This window comes from Physeter macrocephalus, chromosome 21 (genome assembly GCF_002837175.3).
Source record: "Physeter macrocephalus isolate SW-GA chromosome 21, ASM283717v5, whole genome shotgun sequence".
Taxonomy (NCBI): domain Eukaryota; kingdom Metazoa; phylum Chordata; class Mammalia; order Artiodactyla; family Physeteridae; genus Physeter; species Physeter macrocephalus.
The window spans coordinates 55,306,365-55,317,701 of record NC_041234.1 but is presented as its reverse complement, the minus strand read 5'-3'; the positions used below and the strand labels follow the sequence as shown (position 1 = coordinate 55,317,701).

General features: G+C 43.0%; 1 protein-coding gene across 1 annotated transcript; it reads right to left on the bottom strand.

Moving 5' to 3' along the window:
* Window positions 1–690: 690 nt before the first annotated feature.
* On the bottom strand, window positions 691–8,831 carry TBX22 (T-box transcription factor 22). Its single transcript, XM_007110675.1, has 8 exons — window positions 8,654–8,831; window positions 7,858–8,041; window positions 6,910–7,011; window positions 5,367–5,541; window positions 4,308–4,472; window positions 3,862–3,926; window positions 3,389–3,474; window positions 691–1,304 (listed from the first exon to the last, which is right to left on the bottom strand). Exons 1-8 carry the CDS (start codon window positions 8,829–8,831, stop codon window positions 691–693), a joined length of 1,569 nt encoding a protein of 522 aa, XP_007110737.1.
* Window positions 8,832–11,337: the final 2,506 nt, after the last annotated feature.

The following is an 11,337-nucleotide window of genomic DNA, read 5'->3' as shown; positions in this document are numbered from 1 at the left end:
TAAACTGTGTATATAAAATACCGGGTTTGTTAAGGACTAAGTAAACTAGCATCACCTGAGAATTACCCCAAAAATAAAAGAGAATAAAAGATCAAATTTATTTAGAACATTTTGCTTTTCATTTAATCTTTGTGTTCCTTCAGGATTAAATGGTCCTTAGGCTGCAAATATTAATATTAGAATGTTTATGTCTTTATTTGTACCTTAAAATTGAGATTAGTAGTTCCTTCAACAGCAGAGTATAAAAGTATAAAGCAAATGAACAATGAAATTTTTTCTACAGTTACTAGATAGATAATTACAATGAAGCCAATATTCATAGATAAAAACTGTAATTGTTTCACTACCTTCACAGTAATTAAATCCACCTTCCTTTGGTCATTGTCAATATGCAAGAGGCAGTTGATGTGGTAAACAGGCTTCACTATAATTAGAGATTTCATCACCTGAAGTCACTTTTCACTGGTAGTCTGCCTCATCAAACAATATTTACTGAGTATCTTATTTTGAGGCCTAAGGCTACTGTAATTAGCCTTCTTACAAACATATCATAAGGCACTTTAAATGCAGAACAGAGGAATACCCTCTGATAATGAAGCTTTTTAAGCCCATTAGCTCTTGACCATTTTTGGCTACAAATAAAGAAAATATATGTTTACATGTAATTGTTTTAGGAACTTGACTACTCCATTAAAGGCAATGGTTAATTTTTGGATACCAACGAGAATGATTGCATTTGCCTTCTATTAAAGAAACTTGACTGTTGTCATTCACTTTGAGATGGTTGGTAGCATTTACCAGTCTAGATGGCATGGAGAAGTTGTACCTATAAAAGCCATAGGAAGGATGAAAAGAGCAACCAATTGCTTCCTGGGCAATGGGGTTGGGTGATAAAATATTTCCAGGTGCCTGTAATCCATATAACATTTGATTGGAAGAATTAGATGCTTGTTGACACTGTCCCTTGAAGTCTTCAGATGAACCATATTTTGAATTGGTGGCCCCCAAGGAAGATAAAATGGGAACTTCCATCATGAGTGGGGCTAAAGACTGAGAACTGCTGCTGCTTGCTAGCCTTTCAGGAGCAGGCAAGACAAGAGGCTGCTGTCGCCAAAAATTAGTTGGGCAAATCTTGTAGCAAAGGGGCAGGTTGATATTGTGTAGGTACACCTCTGGACAGGGCATTCCAAGGGAGCTTGTAGGTATGTGAAATGTTGGAGGGGAGCAAGGTGGAGAAAGCAAAGAGTTCAAAGGAGAGGGAGCCCCTCCACTAGAGGTCGCTGGAGATGTGCCATTGCTTCCACCTGTGAATGACAATTCAGTCAATGAACAATGAACTAAATGTTCCTACTGAATCAGTAATTATGTCCATAACTATCCCTGCTTCATTCTTAGATTATCTTTCCTTGCAAGTTCACAGTTATTTTAAGTCCTTTGGAAAAGAACATTCCTCTGACCAAAGTTGAATATGGTATCTCTACTACTACCACTATTACTTTTGGCATTATTATTATATATCATGCATTGAGCATTCACTATGCTTTAGAACTATACTAGGCACTTGAACAACATTTATTCAGTGAATTACAAAAGAAGACCAATTAAATATGATCCAGAGCCAATTATATCTTACAAGTAAAAGCTGTTTTTTAACCATAAAAAATTACTAAAATAAGCACTTGATTAAATTGAAGAAATTGTTTTTTTGAGATTTTATAGAAAGCTTCAGTCTGATTAAAAAATCAGTGCATATGAAAGTAATCTTTATAAATTAAAATAACATTTAAATATATTAGGTTTTTTCTTATATGAAAATCATAGATGGGGAAAGTTCCATAGTGTACTATATCAAGAGTAAAAGACAGTTTTGCAGTTTAAAAATACCAAGATGGGGGCTTCCCTGGTGGCGCAGTGGTTGCGCGTCCGCCTGCCGATGCAGGGGAACCGGGTTCGCGCCCCGGTCTGGGAGGATCCCACATGCCGCGGAGCGGCTGGGCCCGTGAGCCATGGCCAAAAAAAAATACCAAGATGAAAATGAAAGTGTTCATATCAGTGTTGCCAGGGGATCTTTTATGGTTGCCTAGCATCTACTAAAATTAGGGATAGATATAAGGTCCAGGAAAATCTAGACTTTACACCTTATATTTGTAATTATTTAATTTTTTAAAAAATTTGTTATTGACTGAACTTGATCAAATTTTGTGGGTTTTTTTTTTAGGTGCTACTGTTTTTCTTAACTATTGTTATATACAGACATAGGCTAATCCTTTATCAACAGCGTGGCAAATATATGCTATAATTAAACATCCAAAAGTTATTTAAAAAAACTGGTACCCCTTTTCTTTGCATTTTGAGAGCATTCTGGACATTTTAAATAATTAAGAAAACTGTATTTTAAATTATCAATTAATGATCATGGTTAGCGTTATTTTAAAATTAGTGCACCATGTGTTGACTCAGATATTTTAAAAGCATGCTGCCTAGATTCTATTAAAGTGATACTATCAAATAAGTGTTCATATTTTTCTATGCAACTCTCTAAACCAAATTAATACAGTCAATTGAGTGAAATATTTCACTAAATGATTAAACTTGATCTCTTCACATTTCAATTAGTTGTTATGGTATCATGTAAAATTCAAGCTAACTATAATGTGATGGTAACCTTCAATTAATGTTTAAAGACAAACAACTTTAATGGAGTAAAGACAAAAGGGTAAAATGATTCCATATTGCTCACGAATAAAGATCTTCTATTTATCCTTAAATATCAGAGTAAATGAAGGTATGCATTCTTCCACCAGAAAGCCTGCATTGTCAGATTATTATTTAGTCATGTAATGTACTACCTGAGAACAAATACCCTACAAATATTTTAAATGTTTATGGCAATTAAACTAATTGCCATGGCTTAGTACTGTTTTCAACATTTATTTCCCTAGTCCCAACAAAAGGAAAATTAGAGTCAAGTGATGATGAAATTTAATGGGAGTTTTTATCATGTGCTGAAAGTTTCTCATAAAATATTTATTTCAATATCTAACATGTTTGCAAATAAGACCACTAGTGCACCACAGGCAGATCCTAAAGAATATGAGATAGCGAGATACTGAAGAATCCAAGTGATTTCTATAGCTCTCAGGATGTATGATAACCCAAGAAGACACAAGTCAGTAAATCCACCATTATCATGTTTATGCTCTTTTTCTTCTTGCCAGTTACCCTCCCTTTTTGCTTCTTACCTCATCAGGATAAATATACACCCACTTGATTTTAAACACACATTTTCTGGCATGTACTTATCCACTTGTGTAGTATGTGTACAGAGGTTCTGGCTGTTGTTATTTCATTAACATTTAAAAATAAAAAATAATAAAACTTTTCTTACTTTGTGTGTCTGCACCAAAAGTTTTAAAATCCAAAGTGAGAGAAGGCCTCCATGGGTAGGTCTCTAACACCCCATCCAATACACCTCTGAAAAAGAGATTCACACTTTAGCAAGTCCAGAATGCAATTCCTGAAAATAATAATTTGTCTAAGCTTTTGAGTTATTTTGTTATAGTTTTTAGGGGTGAATATCTGAAATGTTTTTCTTTTATAGATAGACTTCTGAATAAAATTCCCAGTGATTATTCCCTGAATAAAAACCTAAGAATCTAGAATAAGCAATATCTTAAAAGTGGGATGGGGAGGGAGTGGGAGGAGGCAAGATTTTGAAGACAAAACGTCCAGGTTTCTTTCTTACTACCTATTTATTAGTTACAAAATTTAGGGACTCAGTCTCTGAGCCACAGTTTCCTTAGCTGTTATACCTGTGAAAAGGGCTATATAAATATTAGATGTGACTGTTATATTGTTTACCTGTTTCTTCCGGGATCTCTAAATCCTTTAGCAAAAGGATTCCTGTCTATTTTCAGTTTGGTAATCTATGGATTCAAAAAGAGAAAGAAAGATAAAGTCAGCACCCTCAGTAAAAACACTGTCCCTGTTGCTTTTAATGGTTACATCAACCACACAAGTTTTCAACATGTAATATGGCATGTTAAATAAACATAAGCATATTGCTAAGTCAAATTTGGAATGTTTTATCTCCTTTCTCTCCTGACACTCTTTGTTCTACTCTCCTTTCTATCCTTTCTAACACAAGATCCACACAATTCATAATAAAACTTGCCTTGATGACAATGCAATAAAGCTATGAATTTCTTTTTAATTGTGGAAAATTCAATCCATATAGTACAGCTTCACTCTTTCCCTAAAGTTTCTCTGGAGCCATCCCTGCTTGCCTGGGACTTAGTTGGCTTTACCTGCTGGTTTTGGTAAGCTGTCACCGTGGTGAACTCAGTTTCTTTAAAGGAGAATGTTTTAACCCCTTCAGCAGGCAGGGACTGAATCCGGGACATGTCGACCCTGATGTCCTGCTTCATCACGTGCACACGGGGCTTGTACTTGTGCATGGACTGCAGAATGATCTGGAGGAGAAATCAATGGTCAAATGCTGCCTAGTAATTGGCTTCCCCTCCCCCACACTGTCCCCCTCTCATCAGCACCGCCAACCTTCCCACACAAAAGTGAAGCTAAACCAGAAAGCCTAGGCTAGCCACACACAAGGACTTTGCTTTGCCATTTGGCCCTGGACAGAGGCCTTCAGGCATAAGGGGTTTCAGGAACGGGGCACCACAGCACACCAGGAAGCAGTGATTCCATTTCCAGTTGGGGTCCTTTCCTGCTTCCAAATGTGGGTGACCACGTGATGTTCCCAAGTGTTATTGGGATCTAACTGCCTGCCATAAGTTCTCTGGGCTTAGGTAACTGATGGGAAATCATTTGACATCCCCCGCCTCCTAAGCCCAGGAGCATCCTTCTTCTTTTTGTGGCTGGCACAGGGCCAGGCCAGGCAGGGCAGAGGCGAGGTGCACCTGGGAAGAAGTTTCAAGATCTAGGTGACTTGAAAAGCCTTTCCATCGGGGCAGGTTGTGGAGAAGATTACCACCATACCATGTCACACAGAAGGTGCCTATCAGGGGAAGGCAATCAGAGCCCACAGTGATTGCCAGGGAGGCTGAAGTGCCAGAGAGCTCAGGGAAGCATTCCCTTTCACTGTCCCAGACCAGGCATCCTGCCTTAAACAAGTCTCCTTTGGTCCTCAAACTCCTTTCACTCACCATCCCAAACCCCCAGCACTCTCAGATGCCAAATAAAAGTCACAAGAGCTACTTTGGCCACAGGCCTAGAACTTGGACAGTTCCTAAAGACGACAACTAGCACATCTGGGAGACACCTCCTTGGCTTCTCCAGGGTGACCCTCCGGCTGACACCTTGGCATCCCCCTCCTCTCTTCGGGACAAAGGATTGCACACACTTACATGGCCTTTGTCGTCCATCTCGTTGTTGGTGAGTTTCACGCGATCGAAGCTGATGATCTGACGCATCCATGTCTCTCCCGAACAAGGCGAGTCCGGGTGAACATAGAACCTAGGAGTGATGCATGAGTGGTCTGTATTCCCGGCTACCATCCACTGCGAGCTGTGATACACGTACCTGAAAATGCGCGGAGTGTGGCTTTAGGTGCAGCGGGCCAAAGCCAGGAGCAGGGGCTACCGCGATCCGGTCCTAAAGGCCTCGGCCAAGGTTTGCCTGCTAATCTCAAAGGCAACTAGTAAAAGATACAACTTCATTTCCAAAGAGCGTCCAGGGATAGAAAGCAAACTGTAAATAAGCATACGTCATTAAAATGTAGTGGAGTGCCAGGGCAAGTATAATGTCATGGGATTTCAAAGTCTGGTTTGTATTTCCTCACAGAAACTGCAACAAAAATTCATCTAACCCTTTTTACCGAGCAGAGGCACCCGAAAAATCCTCCTGTCCTACGAGCTTCAGGGAAGAAGCAGAAGGGTGAGGGAAAGTGTCTGTGCAGCCCACCGCCACCAGACCAGTAGTCTTGGAAGCCCCTTTGTCCACAATGCTTTACATCAGAATACGCTCAAGGAACTCTGCCCGCTGCGGCCTCGGGGCTGATTTTCGCATTGTCTTCAATCTCAACCGCTAAATTATGCGCCGAATTCCCAAGCCAGCTCAAACGTGATAAGCAGCTTGTTCTGATATTTCTGGGCTACGGCCGAGCAGGCTCTTGAGCCCAGCCTTCTTTTTGCCCCTCACTCCCAGCATTGGGTGCGTTGCAGGCTGTTTCCTAGAAAGGCTAGACACCCACTTCAGTCGAATGCTCACAGGCCAAGTGCGGGCGGCTGCCGCCCAACCCCCATACCCCTGATCTAAAGCGCTGGCCGACCTGAGCTTCTGGGCTGCCAGCAAAGAAGGGCCTCTTGGCTTTAGATCAGTTCGGCCACTTTTAGCCTGCTTTAAGTAGAGAGCTTACATCAAGAGAAGGGTTACTTGTATTCTCCGGGATCTGGCCTCCGCTTCAGGGGAGAGGCTAAGGAAGGAAGAAAAATAGGCGAGATAACTGCTAGACTAGCTTTGGATGGCAAATCAGGGCATCGCTCAAGGACCCTGCTGCTAAAGTAGCACATCCCAGAGCCCAGTAGGGCCCCAGAAGCCCAGGCATTTCTCCCCAAATTCCTTTAAACAGCTTCCCTCCCAGATGCCTGAGCCAAAACCCTCTGCAGTTTGCAGAGCCAAGGCTAGAGCAGTGGGTAGGCAAGAGGTTTGGGGTACACTGAAGCACCAGCTGGAACCTGTGATCCAGGAGTGAGAGGAAAGAAGAACAAGCCTGCTTTTCTCTCAGTCTGAACTCCCTGAACTCCAGTTTGAGGGAGAAAATTCAACTCTCAAAGCCCACAGGAGAGCAATTCCCCCTACCATGGTAGAGTTTTCAAAGCAGCACTCTCAGTTTCCATAGATATGAATCCCCATTCCCAGCCTGTGGTACCCTCCTTTGGGCCTGGTTACCTATAGCGTTTGGAATCCACCGGCACCACATCGATGGCCACATAGTACTGCTTCCCTGGGTCCAGTCCTTTTATCTTGACCCGAACAGAGGGGAACATCCTCCTGTGGGATAGAAAATAGTGACTGACCTGGGCGCTATTAGAAACATTTGGAGCCAGGTGGGGTTGGGGACAAATGAAAAGTAAAGGAATAAACAATACTCTTCTTATTCTAGACAGGTTCAGTGAATGAGATTTGCTACATGAGGAAAGATTGTTGGTTACATGTTTGATTGAACAAACTCAGGATTTTTGAGTGGATCAGAATATCCTTACCACAAGGCTTTGTCCACCCCACTTCCTATCACCACCATAATAAAAAGCTATAGAAGAAAAAGTAGGAAAGAAACAGCTGTGCCCCTCCCCTGAGTTTTCAGCGGTACTTTCTGTGAGGCAGATTTGGGAAAGACTGAAATTAGGAAGATTCACACACACAAAAATTACCCAGATGATGTGAAGAAGCTGCCGCACAGGAAAAGGTGGAAGAAGGAAAGCCCCACCTCAAATTGACCTGGGCTCAGGACAGTGGGCTGGGAGCCTGCTAGATGGGATATTGTCCACTGATAACTGTGAGGCTTTAACAGAAAGGCCTGGCCATAGCTTAAGATGTGGGGGTGGCATCTGGCACCTGCCTTGGGAGGTCTAATTTTTGTCATATACTACACAGGCAGGAGCTGCAAGAATGAGTTCTTGGAATCAGGGTGTACAGGAAAGAAAGGCCGAGCCACTAACATGGGCCAGGCAAGGCCTAGTCTGGTTTATTGAGAGGCACTGGCTTCCAATACCTGTCTGGGGTGGGGATATGGGGAGAAGGGTACCAAAGCATAAAACTGGAGGCACCCATCTTATGAGAGCAGAACATTAAGTGCCTACTGTGTGCGGCCCTTGAACAGCTTGGGCAAAGCCGAACCTGCCCGCCTTGGTAATGATCATCTCAGTTCCAATGTCATGAAATCTCTTCCACAGCTCGGATCCTTGAAGCTCCACTTGGATAGCATTTTTTTCTTCCAGATTTCCGAAGCTGTTGCAGCCGCCGCTGCCGCCTCCACAGCCTGAGAAAGTAGTTGCTAAGGGCTCTGTCTTGGGTCGCTTTTCTGCTGGACACAGAGACGCTGAGAGTTTGAGAGAGCTTCGCAGTTCCCGCGCCCCCTTCTCGCTGACTCCTGTCTCAGAACAGACCGACCTTGTCTCTTCCCCGGGAACCTTGGCGCCTGATCTCCAAATTCCCCACAACACCCACTCTGGCCCCCTGATGGAGAGAAAGGGTCCCAGATAGCGCCCTGTGAAATGCATGACCCTTCTTCAAATTTGCCCATCCTCATCTCTCGGAGACTTTTGGTCCCTGATGCTGAATCCCCTCGGGATCTGGGTCCATGCCCTGCTTCCTACCCCGAGAAAGAGCCACCCTCTGGCTCTCAGGGCTTCCGGGAGGTTGGAGAGTCTCGCTTCATAAATCTGTGGGGACCCTCCCCTTCACCGCAAATGAACCACAACACTATGGGCTGAACGTGGAGGGTCTGAAACTTCCCCCTACAGCCAGATGGCTGAGGTATCCCCGCCGCCCGAACGCGGCCATCGCTGGGCCAAGACATCCTTTGATAGGGCTAGCCGCCCTCCTGCAGCGACGCGGCGCCAGTCTGAGACCTTCCGATCCAGCAAGCCATGGTAGCCGGCGCTGGGGTTTGGGCCGCGGTAGGGGTACTCACCAGGCTGCTCGCTCTTCCTTCCTGCGGCGCAGCTCCTTCTCTCCTCCTCCGCCTCTCCACCCTCTTTCTTAAGCAGCTCAAGTTGCGCCTCCTCTCTTGTGTCTCGCAGTTTTCTTTTGCTGGGTCTCCCCACCAAGGCTTCCACCGAGAAGGCGTGCGCCCGAGAGCTCAGAGCCATCCCTGGAGAGGGTGAAGAGAACGTACTCTGCAAAGTTTCAACCTGAGCTGGGTTAGGGAGGGAGAGGGTGGGAGGGCGCAGAGGACAGGCAAAGGAGGGAAAGCGGGAAAATCAGAAAAAAACTGAAAACTCAGAAAACAATTTCTAAATCTATATTCCGGGGGAAAAATGTGTGTGTGTGTATAATTTTTATATATACGTATAGATTTTCTTTGAATAGACAGAATGAAAGGAGATTAAACTGGAGCCAGAGTCCTCTGGAGTCTAGTCCCCTTTCCCTTTTCGCTCTTCTCCCTCCCAGTGGACATGGGCGGAACATCAGTCCTTAAGTCCCAGATTCCCGGACCTGGCAGAGCTCAGAGACTGGCAAGCGCGGCCCTTTTAGGGAGAGGACCTGCCCCTAATGGCGGCTCAGGTCGCTCGGATTGGGAGATACTGTTGCTTCGGACTGAGTGAATACCCGACTGGTCATAGCCTCCACTGTTTGTTTTGGAAACAGTTGGAAGCATAAAAAACACCGTGACACTTCAGAGACTGACAGGGAGGGGGCGGTGGGAGTGGGAGGATAGAAAGGGGTTGGAGGTTGACTGGAAAGGGGCTCAGGATAGTCTAGTGGGGAGGAGGGATACACAAACTTACTGTTTTGCATTGAATTGTGAAACTAAAAGACATGCGAAGTAATTGCCCACGGTGGGGGGGCCACTTTTCCAACAAAAGTGAAAATATTTAACCAAATCCAGAGAGGTGTATAGGGGTCTTTTGCTCTTAAGTGAGTACACTGGGGAAACAAAGAGCAGCACAAACTTTCTGGGCCTGTTTGTTCTACAGTCTGGGTCTCAGACTAAGTGGACCCTGTTCTACTCTGACCTCCCTATCCAGGTGGGGAAGTAAGAGCCAGTGCAGGCAGGAGGCTCCCAGATAACCACTTTCAATGATCAGGAGCAAACCTGGACCTTCAATCCCTGCCTCTACTGGAGCCCAATATTCCCCCACACAGCCTCTTCTTACTCACATGACTTAATCAGCAAATACAGCCCAAGAACTCCAGGGCCACCAGCAGAGCGCCAATCGGAATTGTGCTCCCAAGGATGTGACACCTCAAAATGTTGTGCTCAAATAATTGATTCCAGTGTATCCTGAAATATCTTCCTGGGCTAAGTTTTACTTTTCCTTAAAATGGATAAAGACACCTTCTTTGTGTCAAGAAGAGACTTGCCTACCACTTCCAAGGAGCATGTTTATGCATGCAGATGTGAGATGCCTGCCTGTGTGCTTAGGATTTGGTCATGCGCTTTTCATCAGCAATAAGAAATCAGGCACCCCTGGGCTCTTGCAAACTGCATCCGAATTATTGACATTTTCACCTTTTCAGAGAGCTCAGCTCTCTCATGTGTACTGAACTAATCTGTAGTTAATTCCTGTTAACTTTTATCTGAGAGTAAAGTTATTGCAAGCCTCAGAACCAGCTTTGTGATCTGTTCAGCTGCCAAAGCTCTGGGCTGTCAGGTACTGGGGGCATGAGAGATGTACATTTATGATAGAAGTTCATTTTCCACAGCTGAAAGACTCTTTTGAACATTCTCTTTATTTCAGCCAGAAACACCCATAAACCTTTATAAGAGATTCCTCAGCCCACATGGAACATGCAGAGAGAGAGGCTCTGGGATGCACAGATGCCCACATTAGAAAGAAAATAAAGTTTTTTTGGTTGACAATTGGAAAATCCTTACAGTAAAATGTTGGTTTTGAATTACCAAAAAATACTATAACTAGGAACATGAAGGGAATTTACCTCTTGAAAGAAAAATAAATTTGTGATTAATACAAATTAAATATATTCAAAATCTATGGAGATACAGAGGATATAGATGTGACTTAAGGGATATATGGTTTATAAAAGCTCTTATTGAATATGAAATCCGAACTTGCTTTAAGGAGATAGAAAGCAATTTTTAATTCTCTAATAAAAATTCTAATATTTTATTAACTACTATAAATAGGTATGTGAATTAACACATATACAAAACAAGGTTGGCCCTGAAAATATTGCTTCTAATGAACTGTATGTACAACAAAGTAGATGTTCAGATTTAAGCTAATGTATCTGAAAGCATTACATTTCTCAGATATTTATGGCAGGTCAAGGGCAAAGATTCATGGCCTCTCTAGTTTTATATATAGGAAATATGGGTTACTTGAAGAAAAACGTATGTATAAAAGAAACTAAATCTGACTGGAGGAAAAAAAATCTCCTGTGTTCCGCAGTACTTACTAATCAAAGGGATGATGTCAAACTCATATGAAGGGATTCCAACTGTCACTTTTAATTTACAAAAGAAGGAATGAAACACATTAAATGAAATATATAAATATTTCAAATATATACCTATATTAAGTATAAATAAAATAAAATAAAATGCTTTGAGACTGGTTGATACCTAGTGCCACACTTTGGCAAAAGTACAAGCAACTTCATGATAGAGATCATTTCCTCGAATTGTTATTC